This window comes from Piliocolobus tephrosceles, chromosome 13 (assembly GCF_002776525.5).
Source record: "Piliocolobus tephrosceles isolate RC106 chromosome 13, ASM277652v3, whole genome shotgun sequence".
NCBI classification, from domain to species: Eukaryota; Metazoa; Chordata; class Mammalia; order Primates; family Cercopithecidae; genus Piliocolobus; species Piliocolobus tephrosceles.
Window position 1 is genome coordinate 101,180,627 of NC_045446.1, and position 24,042 is coordinate 101,204,668.

The 24,042-nt window shown below is 45.3% G+C and overlaps 1 protein-coding gene across 1 annotated transcript in view; it reads right to left on the bottom strand.

Annotated features, from left to right (window-relative positions):
• Window positions 1-13,219: 13,219 nt before the first annotated feature.
• Window positions 13,220-24,042, bottom strand: part of BTG4 (BTG anti-proliferation factor 4) — a 52,851-nt gene continuing 42,028 nt past the window's right edge. Inside the window, exon 6 of the mRNA XM_023208037.2 lies at window positions 13,220-13,375. Within this exon, the coding sequence (XP_023063805.1) occupies window positions 13,366-13,375 (10 nt within the window). The 3' untranslated portion in view covers window positions 13,220-13,365. The remainder of the gene's footprint in view (window positions 13,376-24,042) is intronic.

Below are 24,042 nucleotides of genomic sequence, written 5' to 3' on the forward strand. Positions count from 1 at the left end.
GTCTCCAAAGAGGGAGCATGCAGGATGTGCCTGTGTGCAGGGCCCAGGGGCTGCTGCTTCCTGTCCCACATCACTGGCACAACCTCTCCAACATCAGAGGCTCAGAACCAGAGCAAGGCCCCTTTATTGATTTTATTTCATCCTACAAAACTCCTTGAAGAAGAGGTCATTGTGTTCACGAAAGAGGAGGGACACTGTCCAAGAGGTCATGACTCCAGGCTGCCCCTGTTCTGTGGAGTTCTTGGAACTATTCCCACTCCCACCTCCCCTGTGTCCTTTCAGGACACTCAGACACAGCTCAGGGCAGGGGTTGTTTTTGCCCTCCCTTCCTACTGGGCAAGTGTGTGACTCTGTCTCCTGAGGGAAGATCTGACACTAGCTCTTTTTGTTTCCAGGATTTTTACCTTCTGGACCGGCCTTCCCCACCACGAGCTGTGGGCCATCCCTGCAACTTGGACCTAGGGCAGAAGTCTGTCCCCCTCCATGTGGTCAAGATGGATGGTAAGAGAGCTGGACAGATGGAGGCCACAGGGAGGCCTGCAGCTCAGGACCACACACATGCAAGCCTTGTCCTTACCAGGGCGTGTGTCTTCCTCACCAGGGCGTGTGACCAGAAGCTGGGGTTTGACGGGGCAACCACTACCCCAGGGAGGGCTCCCTGAGAAGTGCATGCAAATTCTGACACCCTTCAATTTTTCAGAAAGTTGAAGCTAACATGCACAAACCAGGCTGAACAGCTGCTGATTGTATACATGCTCCTGGGAAAACTCTTACCCCGGTCCCTGCAGGGTCAGAAGGATCCCTGCCTTGTTCTAGGGCTTGGCTTCCTGGGCCTGACCAGACCAGGTGGTGAGCTACTACACTCCCTAGGCCTTCCCCTCAGGGATCCCAGGCGTCCAGACCAGGATCCAGCTGGGCATCGCAGCTCACCTGTTGCCCCTCCTATCCCTCCCCTACCCTTCCCAGGTCCCAGCACTAACCCATCCGAAGAGTGGCGGTTCTCCCTCATTCTCTGAATCTTACCTAGGAAAGTCTAGGGAAGGACATCTGGCCTCTTCTTGGTCACTGAGCCTCAACTCCACACATCTTGAGGATCTGCTGCCCACAGAGCCAGGCATCCGAAACCCCACAGTCTGCCTCCAAGCCAATGATACCCTGGCCTTCCTGGTGACTCATGAGCATTACCCAGAGTATGACCTGTGAGTGTCCAGAGACCATAGACCCATCATCACGGAGGCCCTAGAGAGGAAATACCCCTGCATCAGCCGCCACTCCAAAGGCAACGTATTCCCTCCTTTCTCTCTCCCCAGTGGTCATTTCTATAACACACTGGAGCAATTTGACTGGGGGTGCTTCCGGGCCCTGGCTGAGGAGTCCCAGCTCTATGAACACAGCCTTAGCCTCTTCCTGCAGCAGTTCCAGCAGCCAGGCATTTATGTCTTTCATCTGAGCAGCAACCGACATCAGAAGACGGTTTGTCTACGATAATTTTCCTCACCTAAGACATTATCCCATTATTTCCCCTCTCTTTAAAAAATACTGCTGCAGGCCGGGCATGGTGGCTCACACCTGTAATCCCAGCACTTTGGGAGGCTGAGGCAGGCAGATCACCTGAGGTCGGGAGTTCAAGACCAGCCTAACATGGAGAAACCCCATCTCTACTAAAAATACAAAATTAGCCAGGCACTGTGGCACATGCCTGTAATTCCAGCTACTTGGGAGGCTGAGGCAGGAGAATCGCTTGAACCCGGGAGGTGGAGGTTGCAGTGAGCCAAGATCGTGCCACTGCACTCCAGCCTGGGCAACAAGAGTGAAACTCTGTCTCAAGAAAAAATAAATACTGCCTCATAACCAGCTAAGACAGATCTGCAGGGAAGGAGATGCCCTGATGTCCCTGTCAGTTTCAGGGTCCTGCAATGCTGACAGGTGGTCCTGGGGATGCAAGGTTCATTCCACAGCAGCCCAGCATGTGCTGTGTAAGGAGGGGAAGGTTGGGAGGATGGGAACACAAGTGTGTATTCAGGGACATCAGTGGCATTGAGAGGCTTACGACCTCTAGCTATCTCTCCCAACTCTCCACTTTGTCTCCTCCACCCCCATCTCCCAAGCCCACCCACGCATGGTTTTATCTGTGTGACCTGCACATTGCACCACCACTGATCCAGGTGTGCTGTTTGTGCCACACACAGCATTTAGTATCTCCCTATCAGCACAACGTCCAAGAGGTTGTACTGGCTTAGTCCCAGAACATGCACACAGCTCCCTCATACAAATAGTCATCTGATGTGAGTCATCTGATGTGAATACGTTTCCCAGGAAAACTCTGATTCTGCCTCCCAGCCCCCAGGTTTACACAATCATCCAACTATTTGATCGGTGTTGGCCAGCGTGGGTCCCACTCTGTCTCCTGGCCAGTCTCTGGCGGACAGTGGGACAAAGACTGAACAGACTTCTTTCTACCCAGTATGTCCGCGCCCTCCCGCCAGGGGGCCAGTGCTTCGGGGAAGGGCCCTTCGCCTCCACGACTCCCAGGTATCTCAGTGGGGCTTGGTGACCAGCAGAGTAGTAAATACTTCCTTCCCCTCTTCACCTTGACATTCTTGCTGAATGCAGAGGATGCCATGAGCTGCACAGTAAAATGAGGCAGGTCCCAAGGCCCCTCTGTCCCTGCTCTGCAGGGTTAAGGAGGGAGGCTGGTGCATTAAAGGGTACCAACAGCTGCCTGTATCCCTGTATCCCTCTCCAGGTGGCGTCCGAACATCAGAAGCTGCCATCCTGCCCTATGTGCCCTACCCAACCAGTCCCACCACAGGTTCCCCTCCAGCCATGCACCTGCCCATCCTGCAGCCAAGAAGGACGTCCCCGCTGGGGGCTCTCATGACAGATCCCATCACAGGCATTGAGGTGCCTGTGCTGGCTGTGACTCTGCACCCCCAAACGAGGCAGTGGCTCACTCTTGGGGGGACATACTGCAATCCTCTCACCAAGACCTTGGCCCCTCTGGAGATGGGGGGCCCCATGGAGGATCCAGTCACAGGAGGCATCTCACCCATCCTGGGAGTTGGGTTGGATGAAAACACAGGTCTCCCGGCAGCCCTTGGCAATATCCTCCCTTGCCTTCCTCCATGCCTGGCCTGGCCTCCCAGTCCCCTTCCTCTCAGCCCCCTACACTCTCCATGTTCTGGTCCGAGCCGCAAACTCCACCCACCACCCTCTTTCCACCCTTCATCCTCACTCTGCCTCTTACCCCCAACCTTCCCTCTCCCCTTCCCCATCTCTACTCCAGTGCCCCTGGGGAGCAGAAGAGATGCAAGGTAGTTCCATAAAGTTAATGGACACTTTTCAACCAAAAAGGACCATTCCTCCACCTGTCACCACCATGCTTCTCCCCCTGCCCTCTTCCTCACCCCCTTCTCCTTCCCTCCCACAGCTCACCTCCACCCTTGTGCCCTAATTCCCCTTATGCCACACCTGCCTACATCCCTGCCGTGTCCCTCTCCTACCTTGCCCTCTTGGTCTCTTGCTTCCAGGTCAGCTGCTTGTACTGGGAGGGCTGCGAGATGCTTCGGGGAACCTCATGCTGCCTGGTGACAGCTTTGTGGAGCCACTGAGCGGGAAGACAGGCCAGCTCCAGGGGGCTTCCCGACGAGAGGGCCAGACATTGCCCCATATGGGAGGGTCACAGGCCGTGCTGGACACCAATGTGCTGGTGGCCCAGAGGCAAGTGATTGCAGTGCTCCAGCAGTGCCAGGGGAGTCCAGAGTCAGATGTACAGAGGCCTCTGGAGGCTGCCATCAAGGACATGAGACAGGCACTGGCCTTGAGTCTGCACCACATCCTGCAGCAGGCTCGGAGGCTGGAGAGGCAGCTGGCAGCAGCGGATGACATTGAAGCCAGTGGTGGCAGGATAGGTATGGACAAATCTGGGCCAGAGGCTCTCAGGCCTCAATATCTCAGGCCCAGAATTACCTGGTGCTTTGATGCTCCTCGGCTCATAAGCTCAGGGACAGGGTTGCAGCCCCACTGACCATGCACATGCATGACCAAGGGAAGAGAGAAGGAACGCCATGACTTCATGCCCTGACTCCATGAGTGCTTGACTGCATCCCTGTCTTAATTTCTTGCCAATGCCATTGAGTTTATGTTATAGAGCATACATTCTCTTGTTACCTCACGGTTCATGAAACACCACCAACAGGTGCTATGACACCCATTTTAGAGTGGGGAACCTGATGTTCAGAGAGTTAAATGAGTTGCCCAACCGGGGTCCTCTAGCTAATTAGCTGCAAAGCCCCGTCAAAAGCCTGAATCTCCTGAGTCCTCAATCCCTTCTCACCTTCATTCTGCAGCAATCTTTCACTTCCCACGAATAAACGCAAGAAAGGAGCCCATCCCACAACTCCACCTCCCCCACAACCCTGGTACAAGGAAAGGCAAGGAGAAGTAGGAGTGGCATCTTCCTGGAGTTTATCTCGCTCTTTCTAGAAATTGCCCTCTTCCCACAAATAACAACAACAACAAAAAAAGAACCAGGTCAGAATTGACTTGAGTTTGAAGACCTGCCCCACAATTTATTAACTCTTTGACCTTGGGCAAGTTATTAATACTAACCCCTCCCTGCCACTGTTTTACCATCTTTTAAAAGGAAGAGTAAAATCGTGCATAGTGGCTGGGCGCAGTGGCTCACGCCTGTAATCCCAGCACTTTGGGAGGTTGAGGCAGGTGGACTGCTTGAGGTCAAGAGTTCAAGACCAGCCTGATCAATATGGTGAAACCCTGTCTCTACTAAAAATACAAAAAATAGCCAGGCATGGTGGTGGGAGCCTGTAATCCCAGCTACTTGGGAGGCTGAGGCAGGAGAATCACTTGAACCCAGGAGGTGGAGGTTGCAATGAGCTGAAATCACATCATTGTACTCCAGCCTGGGTGACAGGCTTTATAGCTTAGGTTGCAGGACTGAGTGAAATACAGCTTCTCTGGAGTTCTGAGTTCAGATTCTGATGAATGGCAGGTACTCAAGAACACAAGCCCCCTTCTTTTAGAAGTTGTTCTCAGCTTCTCAAAAGGTCTGATGCCACTCAATTCCCACTTGCTTCTTCCAAAACAGGCCATTAAGGAATTGTCCTTTCTTCCCTTCTGAATTCAGAATGCTAAGTTGGGCCCAAAGGAAACAAATGCAGTCTTTGCAGGGAAGCCTCTCCGGTCAAGGACATAGCACTTCGAACTTGGAAAGACTTCAGAGTGGTGCTTAACCCTCAACTCCTCCTCTTTACTCACCCTCCCCCTGGTGTTAAGAATGATGCGCTATCCCGGGACAGAGCTGTGGGTCCCAGCCCTGTATGGAACGGAGATCCCAGATCCTGAGGGCTCAGGGCTCATGGTGCCTATCTTGGGCATGGAGCATGATGAGAATTCTGGCGATGACATACCCCTGGCAGGCTCAATGGAAGATGCTGATGGCAAAGGTAGGAGAGAATTTGGGACCTCTGAGAGCTCAGGAATGTGACTTAAGTCTGGGAGACAAAACCCTGTAAAGCTCAGGAGGGGTACCCATGAGCCAAGGAAAGGCATCATTCTGAGCTTCTGCTAGGGCTGCTGTGACCCAAAATTAAAGGTGCCCAGAGATTCCAAAACCCCAGGACCATAAATCATGTATGCCTCCCCTAGAAAATTGAGTCCTTTCAAAGACCAGCACTTCAGAAACTCACCACCCACCCCCATGCCAGGACTGTGGCCACCAGGAGCCCTATAACCCAGCTTAGAGCCCCTTGAAGGGTAAAAGGAGGTCAGGGGCTCTTCTTGCTTCCTTTTTGCCATGCATCTTTCTTCCTATGACTGCCCCTTCCTTCCTTCCCCATCTCTGGTTTCTAAAGCCAGTGGTGGGCTTGGCATCCCACAGGTCTAATCCCAATCTCGATTGGGGCTCAGGCCACAGACCCCTGGACTGGGAAGCTTGGTCCCGTCATTGGAGCTCAAACGGATCCCTCTGCCAGAGTGGTGGTGCCCATTGTCCAGGTGCTGGAGGCCTTACCTCGGGGAGTGAGAGACCCTGGTCTGGTATGTAGGCGGGTTTATTGTATTCATTTATTCATTCATTCGTTCACTCAGCAACTACATATTGAGAGCTGTGTTCCAGGCAACATGTTAGGCATTGAGATACAAGGACAACTAGATAGGGCTCCCAGGAAACTGGCTGGCCATGCGTCCCAAACACAGTGGGTGGTTTACGAGGGTGTTAAGAAAGCTCAGGGGAGGGCATCTCAACACACAGAGGAGAGCTCAAGGCTTCCCAAATGAGGTAATGCAGGCAGCAGAGAGACGGCAGAGAAAGTCACTCCAGCCTCAGGGAAAGCAAATACAAAGGCAGCAAGTATGAGAAATGTGTCTTCTCTCATGAAAGCCACGGGGAGCTGCTGAAGGGTTCTCAGACATGGGATATAGTCAAATATAAATGCAAGACTTTAAATACTGGAAAATACGAAACAATACAAAATGTAAGTTACTCATACATTTTTAAAGTATGTCAATGAAGAAGCAAAAGCTTTCCTGCCCATTCCTCTCCCTCCATCCACAGTCAACACCCCCATGGCATCCCCATCTAGGCACTCCTTACCTCTCCCCCAATCTCTCCCAACAAACCCAGCCACTTCACAAGTTGGCACACCTCCTCCCATTTATTTTTATGTTTATGTATGTGTATGTACAGTCAGCATTCTAGAAAGCTCTCCCTGGCAGCTGTGCGGAGGATGGATGGGACTGGGGCCAGAGTAGCGCAGGAAGCCCCGTCAGGAGGTTATTGCAGTAATTCAGCCATTGGCAGATCTCCACCAAAATGAAAATGATTTAGGGCCCCCCATACATTCTCAGTCTAGCTACATTTCAGAAACTGTGATAAAAGGTATGCGATAAATAAAAGGTTCTTGTGAGAAGCCAAGAAATTTCAATTCTAGCCCTGACACCACTGTTTCACAGGTCAGTATGTCTTCATGATATGAGGGGGGTGAGAACAATTTCCTGCTCCCACGTGCCTGTCTCCTCTGGACTTCCCAAGAGAAGGGTGGCGGCAGGAGGCACGGGGAACTCTGGAGCAGGTGTCACCAGGAGGGAGGGAGGAATCAGGGAGCTTGAAGAAAATGTATGGTTATTTTTCTAGCTAAAACCATGTTGTTGGGAGGCAGAGGTGGGAGGATCACCTGAGGTCAGGAGGTCAAGACCAGCCAGGCCAACATGGTGAAACCCCATCTCTACGAAAATATTAGCCTGGTGTGGTGGCAGGCACATTTAATCCCAGCTACTCAGGAGGCTGAGTCAAGAGAATTGCTTGAACCCGGGAGGCAGAGGTTGCAGTGAGCTGAGATTGCGTCATTGCCCTCCAGCCTCAGCGACAATGCGAGACTCTGTCTCAAAAAAAATAAAAATAAAAAAAAAAGTAAAACCAAGTTGATGGCCTCACCAAGTTTAGTCATGGATACCCGAGGTCGGGGAGGGCCATTACCCTGTGAAGCTTTGGGGATCTACAGCCAGACCACGTAGGACCATGAACAGAAAAAGCCAGTAAGCCCTAAACAGGCTGGATATTGTAGCTGGAGGTCCTGGAGCAGGAGTTGAGAGCCCGGGAGCAGTACTGGTGCCACCAGGAACAGGAGGAGGAGCGGTTACTGGAACACCTGGGGCGCCTGAGCCAGGAGCTCCACTTCACGGCAGGAAATGGCGCCGAGCAGCAGGTGAGGCCCAGAGGCACCACCTCATGGTCCCCACCCATCTGCCAAGATGGCACATTTTCTTTTTGAAAGTTTGGAGTCCTTTTCTCCCCTAACCATGGGAATGAAACCCATCTCAGAGAAGACACAGTCCCAAGATTCCCCAGCCCCAGGCCCAAGATTCCAGTCACCCCTAAGTATCGAAGCAGGACGGAGGTAGGGGAGGAGGAGCCAACAGGAGTCCCTCCCAGAGCTCCTACCTTCCCCTCTGAGGCCCATTCCTTTGTCCCTTCTGTCCTACATAGCTGGGGGCTGCAGAGGAGGCCTGCCCGGCCCTTGAGTCCTGCTGCCTGCAGGAGACGGAGAGAAGAGCCAGGGCTCTGAACACACACAGCAGCCCAGAGCGGGGCCTGCTCTCTCAAAGTGGGAAAGCATCTCCTAGGCTCAGATCCCCACAGCAGAAATCTCTGGGGAGTACATCACCACAGATCGCTGCCCGGTGGGGAGCCCCTCCTGCCCTCTGAATGTGCTCGGCTCTCCTGAGCTCCGTCAGGCCCTGGCTCTTACCTGGCAGGTTCCCCTGACTCCGAGAATCTATTGTCGTTTCTTTTCCTCCCTACCCCTGGTGGTGGTCGCTGCCATGTGGCACTTTTCTCTGCCAATTTGCAGCAGACAGAGAAGAGTGGGAACAGGAGGCACAGGTGGTGCTGGGTGTGCGGAAGTTCCTGCAGAGTTTAGCGCAGGTAGCAGAAAAGCTTAGGCAAGCTGCTCGCCGGCTGCAGGGCCAGGAGGAGGAGACGCGGCTGCAGCAAAGCAGGAATCAGAGCCCACAGGTCTGGAACCGCCCCAGGAAGGTGAGGCTCTGAGGCTGACAAGGCAACCCGCATGTGATGAGTACATCCTCCCATGTCATCAGATGTGGCTCTTCGGGGCAATGTAATATACAGGGGTAGGTGGGCTCAAGGAACCATGGATATGCCAGAAGGAACCATGGAGCGTGAAGAAAGAGAAGGCTCATCTTAACTTGACCATTACGTTCCCTGTGTTCTAGGTGGTTCAGCATCTCTCTGATGAGTTTCAGGGGGTGGTGAGGGAGAGACGGAACTTCCTGGCTAGGGCCCTGGGTCAGCTGCAGTACCGACGGAAGTGGAGCCACCTCCAGCTCTTGCACACCCAGGTACTGATCCCTGGACTGGACTTGGCTGAGGAGATCTGTATTTCTGTCTTTGATAGGGGGCCTCAGAAAAAGACTCCCAAGGCAACCACGTGGGACAGGTGAGGACCAAGCAGGGAACTCAGTGCTGACTATTTCATCCTAGATGATTGCCTCAGGAACCCCTGTGTGTTTGGAGAATTACCCTAGAGACATATTCTATGGAACAGTCACCACTTCTCTCAGGGACCAGGCTGCTGCCTACCCCCTGTTGATCCCATTCCTGAAGCAGCTCACTGCAGCGCTAGTAGGAGCTCCAGGGCTGGAGGATCAGAGGCTAGAAACAGGTCAGACTTGTCCCTGTTCCAGCGTTGCCTTCTGCTGCCAGTCCTGGCCACGTTTTGATAGGTCCTAATGCTACACTTAGAATTCCCAGCACCATAGGTGTGTATCCCCAGTAGGTTCTTTAGGAAGAACATTAGAGGAACCCAATGCATTAGTTATTGATTGCCCTGTAAGAAATGACCCCAAAATCTGATGGCTTAAAATGGCATTTATTTTCTCATAGTGTCTTTGGGCCAAGAATCTGGGTGCAGCTTAGCTGGGTGCCTCTGGCCCAGGGTACCCACAAGCTACAATCAAGGTGTGGGCCAGGATTGCAGTCATCTCAAGGCTTGACTGCTGGAGGATTCACTTCCAAGCTCACTCTTATGACTTTTGGCAGACCTCAAGTCCTTGCAGGCTGGTGGCTAGAGACAACAATTCCTGCCACAAGGACTTCGTGGGCAGCTCACAACATGGCAGCCTGCTTCTCTCAGAGCAAGCAGGCCAGGGAGTGAGAGAGGGTGAGCAAAGTGGAAGCCAATGTCTTTTTTTGAGACAGAGTCTGTCTCTGTCACCCAGGCTGGAGTGTAGTGGCGCAATCTCCACTCACTGCAACCTCCGCCTCCTGGGTTCAAGTGATTCTCCTGCCTCAGCCTCCCAAGTAGCTGGGATTACAGGTGTGCACCACCATGCCCAGCTAATTTTTTTGTATTTTTAATAGAGCAGGGTTTCGCCATGTTGGTCAGGCCGGTCTTGAACTCCTGACCTCAAGTGATCCACCCGCCTCAGCCTCCCAAAGTGTTGAGATTACAGGCGTGAGCCACCGTGCCCAGCCCCACAGTCTTTTTGACTCTTAATCTCAGAAATAACAACCCATCACTTTTGCTGTGTTCTATTCATTTGGATGAACCACTAGATCCAATCCACATGCAAGGGGAGGGAATTACTCAAGGGCATGGATACACATTAGGGGGTCACTGGGGCCATCTTCGAGGCTGCCTGTCACACCCAATGCTACAGCTGGCTCCTTTTGGCTTTGGCCACAACCCTAGGCCCTTGCCCGAATAACTATTTTATTCCCCTCTGTTTGGATATGATAAAGCTGCTGTCGTCTGGACTTCACCATTCTTCTCCATCCTGAAGAAAGCAGACATCTGGTCCCAAGCCCACAAGGAAAAAGCTAAACTGTAAGAACAAGCATATCACAAACCAGGTAACTTCCTTTTCCCCTGTAGCTCCTGTTTGGGATTCTCACAGGAGGCACTGAAGGTATATGATGGGGTAACCCCCAGGATCTAGGAATGTTAGAATCCTGCCTTGCCAAACATCTCTTTCTCTCTACCCCCACACTAAAGTTCCCCAAGTGATTTTCCCAAATAAGGAATAACAAATAGGAATCAAAGTACGCTTATGACTATAACTGGGCAAATTTCCAAAAGGGGATTTCCAAAGGCTCCCTGCCTTCCCCACCAAACACTGAATCTAAATCTTGGGACTTCACCCTCTATCAGCCAGCCACATGTTAGAAGGAGCTAATGTAAAGGTGTGAGGCAGGAAAGGCAAAAAACAAAAAGGGAGAAAAACAGAGGAAACGAACGAAGAGAAGACCTTGCTCCCCAAAGGGACCCCAAATCACTTTACCAATACCACTCCTTGGAATTGGAAGTCAAGAGAGAACGTGGCTTGCCTAACCTGAAGAGCCAGGTCTGCTTCAACTCACATACCCCCCAAGTGGAAGTAACAGAAAATGAATGTGTGCCTTTCAGTAGACCACAATGCAGGCTCCAGGTAAGCACAGCACCATGAACACCCCTGAATTTGAGCAGGGAAGCGCAAAACTGTGGCCCACAGGCCAACTCCAACCTGCTACCTGTTTTTGCATGGTCCACAAGCTAAGGAAGATTTTACATATTAAAATGGTTAGAGAAAAAATGACAAAAGAAGAATAAAATTTTTATGGAGTGCTTTATAATATGCCACATACTATTCTAACTTTTTAGATGTATTAACTCATTTACTTTTTACAACAAGCCAGTAAAGTAGGAACTATTACTTATCATAGATGAGGGAACTGAAGCTCCTGGATAGGTCAAGAAAGTATTCAAAGATCATATTGCTAGTGAGAAGTTCAGCTGGAATCCAATCCCGAAGAGTCTTTCCCCAGACCCTGCGCTCTTCACTTGCTTCCTCATATGAAAACTTGTTCAACACTATAAAGGCAGTGCCAAAAGAAGATGCAGGTAACACATTTTGGTGAGTTCTCGGGAGGGCAGAGCACTTGCTTTTCTGGACCAGAGAAGCAAGAGAAGGCTTTGTAGGAGAATGAGGCCACACTTCTACCGTGAGGATAGGGAACACTAACTTTGAACCCTAATTTTGGGTCTTGGCTAACAAAGCCTAAAATACTTGCTATCTGGCCCTTTCCAGAAAAAAGTTTACTGACTCCAGAACTTGACCAATCTCATTATTAATTCCTCCTTTCTTTGGGTGAAACTAGGAAGGGAATGGCAGAAAGATGGGCTCTCCTTTAAGGGTTCCCAGCCCCACTTCAACCTTCTTTGTCTTGCCATTATACAGGCCTTATAATTTTGAGAGTGATTTTATATACATTATCTTGTGTATATATTCTAGTTCTAGAAGATAGTAGAAGACTATTAATTACTTTTTAATAGATGAGAACTGATGCTCAAAGAAGTTTAGTGACTTTCTTGGGGTCTTATAGAACCTGGGCCAGAACACAGGTCTTCTGACTGCTACTTCAGCAGTCTTCCCTAAACTTTGCTACCAATCTATTCTTTACCGTTCTCTCAAGAACAATAAAAAGACAATAGAAATTTTAAATACTCAAGGCCCATTACAGACAGTACTGTAGGGAAGTAAGAATCTTAAGTATAGTTAACATTTGCTGAATGTTTACTATGTACTAGACACTGTTCTGAGTACGTTACATTTAATGCTCCAAGCAACTCAAGGATATAGAAGAAGAAAATCTGTTGCCATCTTCTGTGGACCCTCATTCTGTCCTTGCCCCTCTGTTCCTATTGACTGAAACTCAATCTTTTTTTCCATAAAGATGGACAGAAGAGCCTGTAGCATGACGCATATATAGCACAGGAGGATGGATGGATGGGTGGATAGATAATAGATGGTTGCAATAAACCTTTTCCTAAATTAAGTTGTGTTGTTAACATATCATTATTGTACAGAAAAGTTAGGGAAATTATTACTGGTTTCTCCTGATCTCTGTAGACCCAAAGAGCTCTTTGCAGGATCTTCCAAAACCTCAGACAGTACAGAAGGAAGAATTGATAACTGTGCAACCTATTGACCTTTCTGCCAGGGAGTTTGTGGTTTACCAGTATGGACTCTCCATTCTGCACCTCCTCATCCCCCAGCTTCACGTAAGTCTTGTTTCTGGCCTCTCTATGGAACAGTTACTCATGGAGCCTAGAAGGTCAGGGTAGCTAGGAAGAAGTCTTTGAGATGGCAGATATTCCCTAGGATTAAACACCTGGAACAGCAAACTTTCTAGTATCTCCTTTAAGGGGATTGATGGGAGTTATTTTACCAAACTAAAGTCTAATCTCTCGAATGATATTAACCACAGGTAGAATGAATTAGTCACTTTCTACATGCCAGAAAGTATTCTAATAATTTCCATTAATTAACTCACATAATCCTCAAAAAAACCCTATGACACAGATACTATTATTTTTCTATTTTAAAATTGAGCAGAGGAGATGGGGTGGTTAAATAAACTTACCCAAGATCACACAGCCAAAAAGGCAGAGCCAAGGTTAAAATCCAGGCATTATGGCTCAAGAGCCCTCTAGTCTAGTCAACCTCTATTTAGAAACGTAGTAAATTGATTGTCATATTTAGCATAAATATTAAATATGCAGTTAAATACTCTTTCCATTTTCCTGTATACTAAGCCTACTTACCCTGTTGCAATTTAAATTAATGCCCCAATGCATTTACTTCTCATCAATTTGGCTGATGTTACATAGCTGAGATGTATGAGAACTTTTTAGCTAAAGGATAGCTTTGGTTTTGTTTTTTATTCTTTTCAGGCTCCAGAAATCACCCTGAAGGTTGCTTCTCATCTTCCTGCCATGGAAGCCCAAGGCAGTGCCTTCCAAGGTGCCTTCTTCTATCAGGTGCTGCAAATTCATTCCCAGATGAGGGTTATAAAATTCTAGGGTCCAGTACAGATAAATGAAAGCAAAAAGAACAAATTTTATAATTTTTTTTTTCAAAATCCTGACATATTTTATTCCCTCCTGGAAATAAGTAATTTAGCTAAGGCATAATAAATGTCACAGTGTAAGAGCTTTCTCTAATCAGTAAAATTAATATGTTCTGGCTTGTGCCCAGAGAAGCATAATAGCTTGGTACCCATTAATAGATCTCTGTCATTATCAAAGCCAGAGGTTCCAGGCTGGTATTTCCTGTAAGAGTCATGGTTCCAGCTTCAGGAATTCCTGCACAATCAGCATCTTTCTACAGAAAAGGATCTAAATTGTTCCTGTCCTGGCAGTTCTTCAGATATGTAGACTGGAAGTGCCTTGCTGGTATCTGCCTTAAACACTGATGACAGTCTATTGCTAAACAATTCTGAGAGGCGAAACTGCTCATCGATACTGGAGAATTAGAAAAAGGTTTATATTTGACTAGTAGGTTGTTGGGGGATTTAATAAAACCAGAAAATACTCACATATGGCACTCTCTACACATTATTTCACTTGATCCTCAAACAACTCAATGAAATAGATGAGAATTTAATCCCATTTTAAGGATGGGTAAACAAGCTCAAGTTGTGGTGTAAGTGCCGTGTGCCAGGAATTCAGCCGGGTGCCTTGCAGGCATGGTCTCATTTATAACTCACAACACTATGGGGTACTTTTGTTATCTTTGTTTTAGAAATTAGGAAATTGAGGCTCAGAGAGGCCAAGGAACTTCCCCAAGATCACAGAGTTAGCAAGAGTTAAGACTCGAGCCCAGGTGTGTTTGACACCAAAAACTCATTCTTATAACCATGAGTCTATGCGGCTGCCACTCACAGCTGAGTCAAAGGAAGATTGTCTGATTCCAAACTACCTAAAGGTTTTTTCATGCCAACCAACTGTCCCTTAAAAGAATGAACAGGAGAGTTATTTCAAATCAATAGGCAAGAGAGGTGATTTGAAAACTTGATTACAATAAAGGCATGGAAGATGAAGAAAGTCTTGAGGGCCCTCTAAGGCAGTGATTCTCAAACTATGGTCCTTAGACCTCCTGTACCAACCACTTGGGGAACCTGGGAAAAATGGAAGTACATAGACCCCACAGAACCAGGAATTTGTGGATGGGTCTTGAGAACAGAATCACCCTCTTGTGATTCTTATTACACACAAGTTTAAAAATCACTGCTTAAGGAAACAGTGATTGGAGGATATTGATAAAAACAGATACATAAGCAACTCTGAATTTCTAAGTTTGTTTTCTATAAGATGGAGACAGTAGGAAAAATTGGGAGACAATGGAGCAAATGACTTATTCAGAGAGTTGAACTCAAACAGTTTTTCCCTGGTCATCTGAATCTTCCCTTCAGTAAATTTCCATTAGGGCCAGAGAGTCTTGTTTTAGACCATGTGCCATAAACCTTGAGAAAGAAAGAAGCAGTGGGAATGTTCCCAGGGGCGGACATCTCAGTATTTAGGTGTTTTCTCCTCTCAGAGTGCTGAAAATACACTGTTCATTGGGAGAGAGTGTTTGGCCTCTGTGGGAAGCTTTGTTCTGCTGCTGCTCCGCTGCCTGGCCCACATCACTGCTGGGGAGCCCCACCAGGACTCCGACCCTGCCTTTCTGGGGTCATTTTACAAGGTATTTATAACATGTACAGGGCATTTTGCTTCTCTTTCTCTGTGACTCAGACCCCGTTCCCCGGGAGAATAAATGCTTTAGGCTTTGCAACATTTCAAATCTACTGGAGTCCCATTGTGGCCTTTGGTTCCTCCTGCCTGGCCAAGAAGAGGATTTTCCTAATCAGATTTCCCGTGGCAGCATATGACAAAATGCACGTACCACTGATTCACGGAAGTGGTTTTCCTATGAGCACAGCATCTCAGCTTTCTGTGGCTGTTTAACAGTTCACACGTAAACCGCACCAGAACTGCTAAAGACAATGATAACCCATGGTGAGGGCAAGTGAAGATGAGAACTCTCAAGCCTCATTTTTCTTTCAGCTATTATTTTAAAGCTTTAATAGCAGTTGTCTAGAAGTCCTACTGATCTGTCTCCCTCGCCTTCTCTTCCCTTGACCAAGGGCCTGGAGGCCTATTTCAGGGAAGCATTCTCTATCACACTGAGAATGTCAGCAGTTTCCAGGGACAGAAAACTGAACTAAAGCATAAGTGCTATCCTGCTGGAAGAGCAACCCATCTCTGACAGAGAAAGAGATCTTCTGTCTAAACTCATTGAAATGAAGCATGCATCTCCCTTGGAGCCAGAATCACTAGAAGAGGTAACTAACTTTATCACATGTATCACATGGCCTTGACTAAAATGGACCTCTTCACAGAGTAAATGCCTCAGTGTATTCAGATATTTCTGACCTCAAGCCACATATGACAATATTTTTTGTTTTGAGACAGGGTCTCGCTCTGCTGCCCAGGCTGGAGTGCAGTGATGCCACTACAGTTCACTGCAGCCTTGACCTTCTGAGCTTAAGCGATCCTCCCACTTCACCCTTCTGAACGGGTGCATGCCACCATCCCAGCAAATTTTCATATTTTTTTGTAGATACAGGGTTTTGTCAGGTTGCCCAGGCTGGTCTTGAACTCTTAGGCTCAAGCAATCCACCTGCCTCAGTGTTCCCAAAGTGCTGGGATTATAGGAGTGAGCCATGGCATCTGACCTCATGACAATATTTTTAAAATCCTATTCTACAGAGCAGACAGTAGTTACATGACTGAGTCATAAGGAGTACAAATGTGAGCTAACTTCATGTCTCTCTAACATATTATCAATAATTAAGCAGAATCCCATCTGTAAAACTGTGACTCATATTAAGTTTAGATGCCCAAGTGGCACCTTGTTTACCCAAACTTATGGTGTGCTGTTTTCTGTGCAAGCTTGATAATTATATTTTTAAGATCTTGTTAAAGCACTTTTGCCAGGTACAGTGGTTCACACCTGTAATCCCTACACTTTGGAAGGCTGAGGCAGAAAGATCGCTTGAGCCCAGGAGTTTGAGACCAGCCTGGGCAACACTGTGAGACCCCATCTCTACAAAAATAAAAATAAATTAGCTGGGATTGGTGGCACATACCTGTAGTCCCAGCTACTCAGGAGGGTGAGGCAGAAGGATCCCCTGAACACAAAATTTTGAAGCTGAGGCTGAAGTAAGCTATGATCACACCACTGCACTCTAGCCCAGGCAACAGAGTGAGATCCTATCTCAAAAAATACAATAAAACACCTTTTTGAAAATATCTCAATTTTAACTATTAAAACTAAAAATCATAAAATGTAAGTATATGATAAGAAAAAGATCATCCTACACTAAAGGTCAATTCATTCTTATGAACAGGAGCATATCATGTTTCAATATTTATATCAAACTACAATTTTCAAAGCCACTTTTATATCTAGTGTCACTTGATCCACCCAGCAATCCTGCAGAGTAGGTAGTGTCTATACTTTTAGCCACATTACTGAAAAACAAGATAAGGAATTTGCCCAAAGTTATAAAGCTATTTGTAGTGGTGGATCTGAGACTAGATTCTAGACTTCCTGATTCCTGCTAACTGTCCCATACACATATCTCCATTGAATCTCTATTAGTTACTAAGACAGATTTATTTTGTGGGTTTGATAATGATGTTAGTCATCCAGACCACAGAATTCTGTTAGACCCCAATTTCCACAAATCACAGAGAAGAGTCCATTTCCTGTGCTCATCCATCAGCAGCATTTGACATATCTGGCCACATTCTCCTCCTTGACGTATTTTCTTCATTTGGCTCCCAAGACACTGGCCTCCTCTGGTTTTCCTCCTACTTCTCTGATTGTTCCTTCTCAGTCTTCGTTGCTGATCCCCCTTCTTTTCTCTGGCCTCTTAATGTTGGAGGGCCAGGACTTAGTCCTGTCCCCTTCTCCAGTTTATATTTTCTGTCCTTGGAGGTCTCTTTTAGTCTTCTAGCTTTAAATCTCATCTATATGTCAATGACCCTCAAATTTCTATCTTCAGCCCCAATTCTCTAACTCATACCTCCAACTGTTTATTGGCCATCTCCACTTGACTGTCTCAAACTCAACATGTCCAAAACCCAATTTTTAATTTCTTTCCAAACCTAGTCCACCCAAAACCTTCCCCCATCTCATCTGATGGAAACTCTATTCTTCAGGTTTTTCAGGCAAAAGCATCCTTGAAACTCATCTGTTACACACACCCACAACCAATCCATCAGGAAATCCTGTTGTTCCACCTTCAGAGCATATCCAGAGTCTGACCACTGCTCATCAACTACAATACCACCCTTGTGCAAAGGCCACCATTGCCTCTTGCCCGGATTACTATAATACTTACTAATGGCTTCCTCGTGTCCACCCTTGTTTCTCTTCAGCTTACTCTCAACACAGCAAAGTGATCCTTTTAAAATGGAAATTGGATCTGCTCAAAATCTGCTGTATCTCCCCAATTCACTCAGAGCAAAAGCCAAATAATATTGACATGAGGCCTTATATCTCACTCTCTTACCTACTACCCTTTCCCTCATTCACTAAACTCCAACCACACTTTCCTCCTCACTGCTCAAGCACACTGGGGACACTGCTCCCAAGGGTTCCCTGTGCTTGGAATACTCTTTCCCCTAGGGCAGTGTTTCTCAACCAGGAGGAATTTTGGTCCCCCATGGGATATTTGGCAACACCTGGAGATGTTTTTGATTGTCGTGACTCAGGGGAGGGGGTTGACACTGACAACTAGTGGGTAGAGGTCAGGGATGCTGCTAAACAGCCTACAATGCATGGGACAGCTCCCAGAGCAAAGAGTTACTCATCCCAAAATAGTGCCAATCCTGGTCTACCCTGACTCCCTTACCTCCTTCTCATCTTTGTTCAAATATCACCTTCTCAATAAGGTCTATCCTGACTATCCAATCTTAATTTGCAACTCTTTTCCCCCTACTCAGCAGCTTTCCCTGAATTTTTCCTATATCCTTTCCTAACACACTACATAATTTACTTGCACTTGTTATTACTTTCCCTCCTCAGCTAGAATGTAAGCTCCATGAGGGCAGAGATGTTTGTTTCATTTCCTGATGTAGGCCATGTGCCAGGCTCACAGTAGGCTTGAGATGTATTTACTGTGTTAATGAACAAGTAGATGTATATGGGCCCTGATGCAATATACCGAAACCACAATCTACCTGAGCTAACTATAAGACAGATAATAGCAAACACTTATTACATGCTTGCCATGTGCCACATGCCATGTTATGATTGAGAGTTTTACATACATGATCTCATTTAATCTTCTCATGCTCTTATAAGGTGGAAGCCACTCTTATTTCTAACTTATAGATGAGGAAACCAAGGCCTAGAAGTGTAAAAACAAAAACAAAAACAAAACCACCAAACTTGCCTAAGCCATAGCAATAGTTGTGGAGCTGGAATATTTGTCCTCTGGCAACCACCATCTATGAAGAGATATTGCTTTAATTTAAAAGCAAAACTGTACATAGTACTCTCAGGTCCACATTCTGGCTAACAAGATCCAAGGGCACTTAAATGGTAATGAGAGTATTCACTCTGTCTTCCACATTCTCTACAGTATATTTAGAAAAACAAAGATCTTCTGCTCTTCACCAATATGGAACATTTCCTAAAAAGCATCCTCGCCGCAGAATAACAAATCCTAAGAAAACCAAGAAATCAATTTGGGAGTGAAGATAAGGTGAGATGCCCTTATGATCAATAGCATTAAGATAACAATTAGCTATATGCCAACTATTATTTATTATTGTGTTTGGGCCGTATTTATAATTGAACAGAATAAAAGGTTGGAAATTAGTGATGGTATGAACAAGTGACATCACTTCCCTTAAGAGCTTCCCCAATATGAACAGAGGGTGGATCTTATATTTCAGAAAGGATCTAAGAGAGCATAGATCATTGGTCATCAGGGAAATTTAAAACTGCATTGAGATACCACACACCAGAAAATGAAAATAGTAAAAAAAAAAAAGATGTAGTTTAAAGCATAGTTATCCCTTTCCCTTCAGGCAGGTAACATAATCCTAGAGAGAAGGAACTGAGGATCAGACTTGCCCCCATTCATCAAGCTGGAGGAGAACAAAAAGTAGCTAGAACATGGGTCCACTGTCTTCTCATTCAGGGTTTCTTCCACTATACCACAATGATACCAACTGCTGTTTTACAAAAGCGTATTTTTAATCCTAAGAACTTAAAATGTGGTATCTTTAAAAATCAATGTTTTGGTTCCAAATCATCACTAATATTTTGTAAGGTCAATGGATAATATTAGCAAACAGAGAACCCCAAAGTCTTCATCTTCCTCATGCACAGTGGGGACCTATCATGTCAAGATCAAGATCAGAAACTAGCAACCTAGAGAAATAACCAGGCACTGACTCCTCCTGGGCCCCAATCCACTTTATTTAAAGTTACTGCCAGTGTCTGGGATGAAAAATTTTAAACCTTTATTAAAATAACAGCTTTAAAAGTGAATAGATAATAAATGTATAACTCAACAAGTTGTCCAATGTGAATACTCCCATATGACCAGCCCCAGATCAAGAAATAGAACACTACTGGTTCTCCAGAAGCAGCTTATGCCTCCTTCTAGTCACTTGTTCCAAGACAGAGTAACCACCATCCTGACTTCAAACACCATCAATAGTTTCTGCTTATTCATGAACTTCATATAAATGGAACCATAAGATATGAGTTACTTTATTGCTTATTTTGTTCCACTTTCTGAGATTCATCCACATTGTGGGAGGTAGTGTAGTTTGTTCATTCTCTTTGCTGTAAACTATCCCATTGTATGGATACATTACTACTTACTCATTCAACTGTTGATGCATATGTGGGTATTTTCCAGTTTGGGATTATTACAAACAATCTTGCACACCTTCTAGTGATGATACATAACTGTATTTATCCAGGTACATACTTAGGACTAGAAATCCTGGGTCTTAGGACACGGATATGTTCAGTGTTAGCAGATACTACCAACTAGAGTTCCAAACTATTTACTGCTGCCAACAGTGAGGGGTTCTGGTTGCTTTCTGCTTCTATCAGCACTTAGTGTTTTACATCTTTTTTACTGTTTTCATTTTTCTGGTGTGTGGTATCTCAATGTAGTTTTAAATTTCCCTGATGACCAATGAAACTGAGCATCTTTCATGTTGATATACCATTTAGATACCGTATCTTGTAAAGTGCCTAATCCAGTCTGTTGCCCATTTTCCATTAGATTGTGCCTTTTTTTTTTTCTTTTTGGTTCCTTCATATTTATTCATTTATAAAACATATATTGATATTGACTATGTGCCACATACTGTTTTTTTTTCCACTGGACTCAAGTTTGTATTAACAATCAAAATCTGTACCCTTGTATTGCTTGCTTCTCTTGGGAGAAGGGAATGAGACAATGTACAAATAAACACACAGTGTGTCAGTTTAGAATAAGTCCCATAAAGATAAATGCAACAAATTGAGGGAACAAAGAGTGATGGGGTGCAGGGCTGCCCTGTTATATATAGTTATCAGTGAAGACCTCGTTGAGACTTGACAGCTTGCTGGAGAATGGGAGCCACTGGTATAGCTAGGGGAAGAACATTTCACATGAAGGCAATGGCTAAAATGAGGACTTGAGGTAGAAGATGAGGTCAGAGAAGGGCCTGGGACCAGGTAACTCCGGGTCTTGTACTCAGAACTTGTTTTATCAGGAGGAAAATGTAAATTAAACTTGTTTGTATGTTTGCAGAGGAATTGAACTTAGATTCTTAAAAGGATAACTCTGGCTGCCTCTTTTTTTTTATTTATTTATTTATTTATTTATTTATTTTAGGGAGTTTTGCTCTTGTTGCCCAGGCTGGAGTGCAGTGGCACGATCTCGACTCACTGCAACCTCCACCTCCTGGGTTCAAGCAATTCTCCTGCCTGAGCCTCCTGAGTAGATGCGATTACAGGCACCCACCACCATGACCGGCTAATTCTTTTGTATTTGTAGTAGAGATGGGGTTTCACGGTGTTGGCCAGGCTGGTCATGAACCCCTGACATCAGGTGATCCACCTGTCTCAGCCTCCAAGTGCAGGGATTACAGGCATGAGCCACCGTGCCCAGCTAGCTGCCTCTTAAGCAATGAGTCCAGTATTACAAGTTTGGACCTAAAAAGATCAGAAAATATAAGTCCAGGCTGGGCATGGTGGCTCACACCTGTAATCCCAGCACCTCAGCAGGCTGAGGTGGGCGAATCACTTGAAGCCAGGAGTTCGAGACCAGCCTGGCCAACATGGTGAAACCCTGTCTCCACTTAAAAAAAAAATCAAAAAATTAGGCAGGTGTGGTAGCACATGCCTGCAATCCAGGCTACTGGGGAGGCTGAGGCAGGAGAATCTCCTAAACCTGGGAGGAGGAGGCTGCTGTGAGCCGAGATCAGACCACTGCACCTCAGCCTGGGTGACAGAGCCAGACTCTGTCTCAAAAAAGAAAAGAAAATATAAGTCCTACAAGATGCATGCAGGCAGGCTCATTGCAGCAAATCATGGATTCCTGATCAGCATCTTATTTTTTTTTTATTTAGATAAGGATTTATTATTGTGTTAAATAATAACATAAGAAAATTTATTTAAAGTACTACATATATATGGTTAAAACAGAACTACATGGCAATAGGAAATGAATGGATAAAACGAACAAATCTTATTTTAAAACACTGAAACAAATGAATAAAAATATCATATATCTTCTGGTCCAAAGGTAACTGGAAAACATAAAGAACAAAATTCCAAAAAAGGTAACAGGTAAAGTAGCCATAAGAGATCTGGGACAATAGACAGGATTAAATTATGTAGATATGCAAGGGAATCAACAGAAAAGAAATGTAAGCCTTTTTTGAAATTCAAACATAAAGAGTCCTTCTCTGAAAGTGCACAGAAAATCTAATTTTGTCTTTCTGACAACTTCTTTAGAAACCCTATTAATGTTACTTTCAGAAAGTTTATGCCGGACCGACCTTATACACAAACACAATTTTAAAATTCTTTCTAAAGTAAGAGGGAAAAGAGACAGAAACTATGGCATCGCTTAATAAAGCACCAATATCAAAGTGAAAAATAAGTTGCGATATACCCAAAGGATTATAATAAAAAAAAAATTGATGAATAAAGCAAATGTGGGCTTAAAATGCCAACTTATTTTTCACTCTTTTTTTTTCTTGTTGATTTGTAGGAATTATTTATTCTGCAACTATTTCCCCCATTTTGTGGACTGTCTTTTTATAAAAATAACCATATAATGTTTATCTTTTTCCATTTTATTTTTAGATCTAGAAAGAAAATGGTAATCCCATTTCAGTCTGCATGATTAAAAGGTCTTAAATACATCAGTACAACATCTGATGAAGCTGATAAGAATTACTGGAAAATCTATAATATTCATGGTAAATCACATAAATAATGTGTATTTCAGTTTTAGGTGTATATATAATGGGGCTAATATTTGCCACAGAAGTTGAGGACCCCTGCTCACTGTGACTAAAATTTTCAGTGTGACTAAAAGATCATTAGATCACATATCTTATTAAAATAATTATTAAATATATTGACTAAAACTCTAAGAATGTAAAACTTGTATATGTCATTATTCAGTCAGGCTAAGGTTGTCTATTACTGAATCACAAAGTAGATGGATATATGTATACAATATTTGGTGATCTAGATATTTGGTGTACTTAAAATATAAGCCATATCACACAAAATTCATTTTGGAGGCCCTGGTTGAAACACCACAAAGAGATAAGCAGTCATATGAAAGTGAAGTTTTGGAGTGCTGATCAGGAGAAATATCACCATCACATGAATTTAGGTTAAAAAATTCCAAATACACACTTCAACTCTAAAGCCTGCCCGGATTACAAAGCCAATGCTTTGTAATGGATAATTACATGGATAATTATCTTATTGTGCCCTGTATTTATCTGTTCTTACGCTGCTAATAAAGACATGCTTGAGACTGGGTAATTTACAAAGGAAAGAGGTTTAATTGACTCACAGACCCACATGGCTGGGGACACCTCACAACCATGGTTAAAGGCAAATGAGGAGCAAAGTCACATCTTACATGGCAGCAGGCAAGAGAGCCTGTGCAGGGGAATTCCCATTTATAAAACCATCAGATCTTGTGAGACTTATTCACCACCACGAGAATAGTATGGGGGAAACCAGCCCCCATGATTCAATCAACTCCACTCGACCCCAAGGAAGGGTCTCTTAACACATAGGGATTATTACAATTCAAGGTGAGATTTGGCTGGGGACACAGCTAAACCATATCATGCACCAAGAGAAGTACCAGAATAGATACACACACACACACACACACACACACACACAATAAAACATTTGTTAGCAAGTATCCTAAGCAATGCAAGGAAGATAGACTATTAAAGAATTAAAACTTTCTTTTTAAAAACTTGATTTGGGTAGATAATGAATGATAACTAATTTATGAATTCAGTGTCCATTTGGTATTCAACATTTTTAGCTCTGTAGGTCTTTTGTCGTAATCAAGAGGCGTTCATACATGGCTGGGGATTTAGCTATCAATCCAACTGAAGAAAATACTAATGG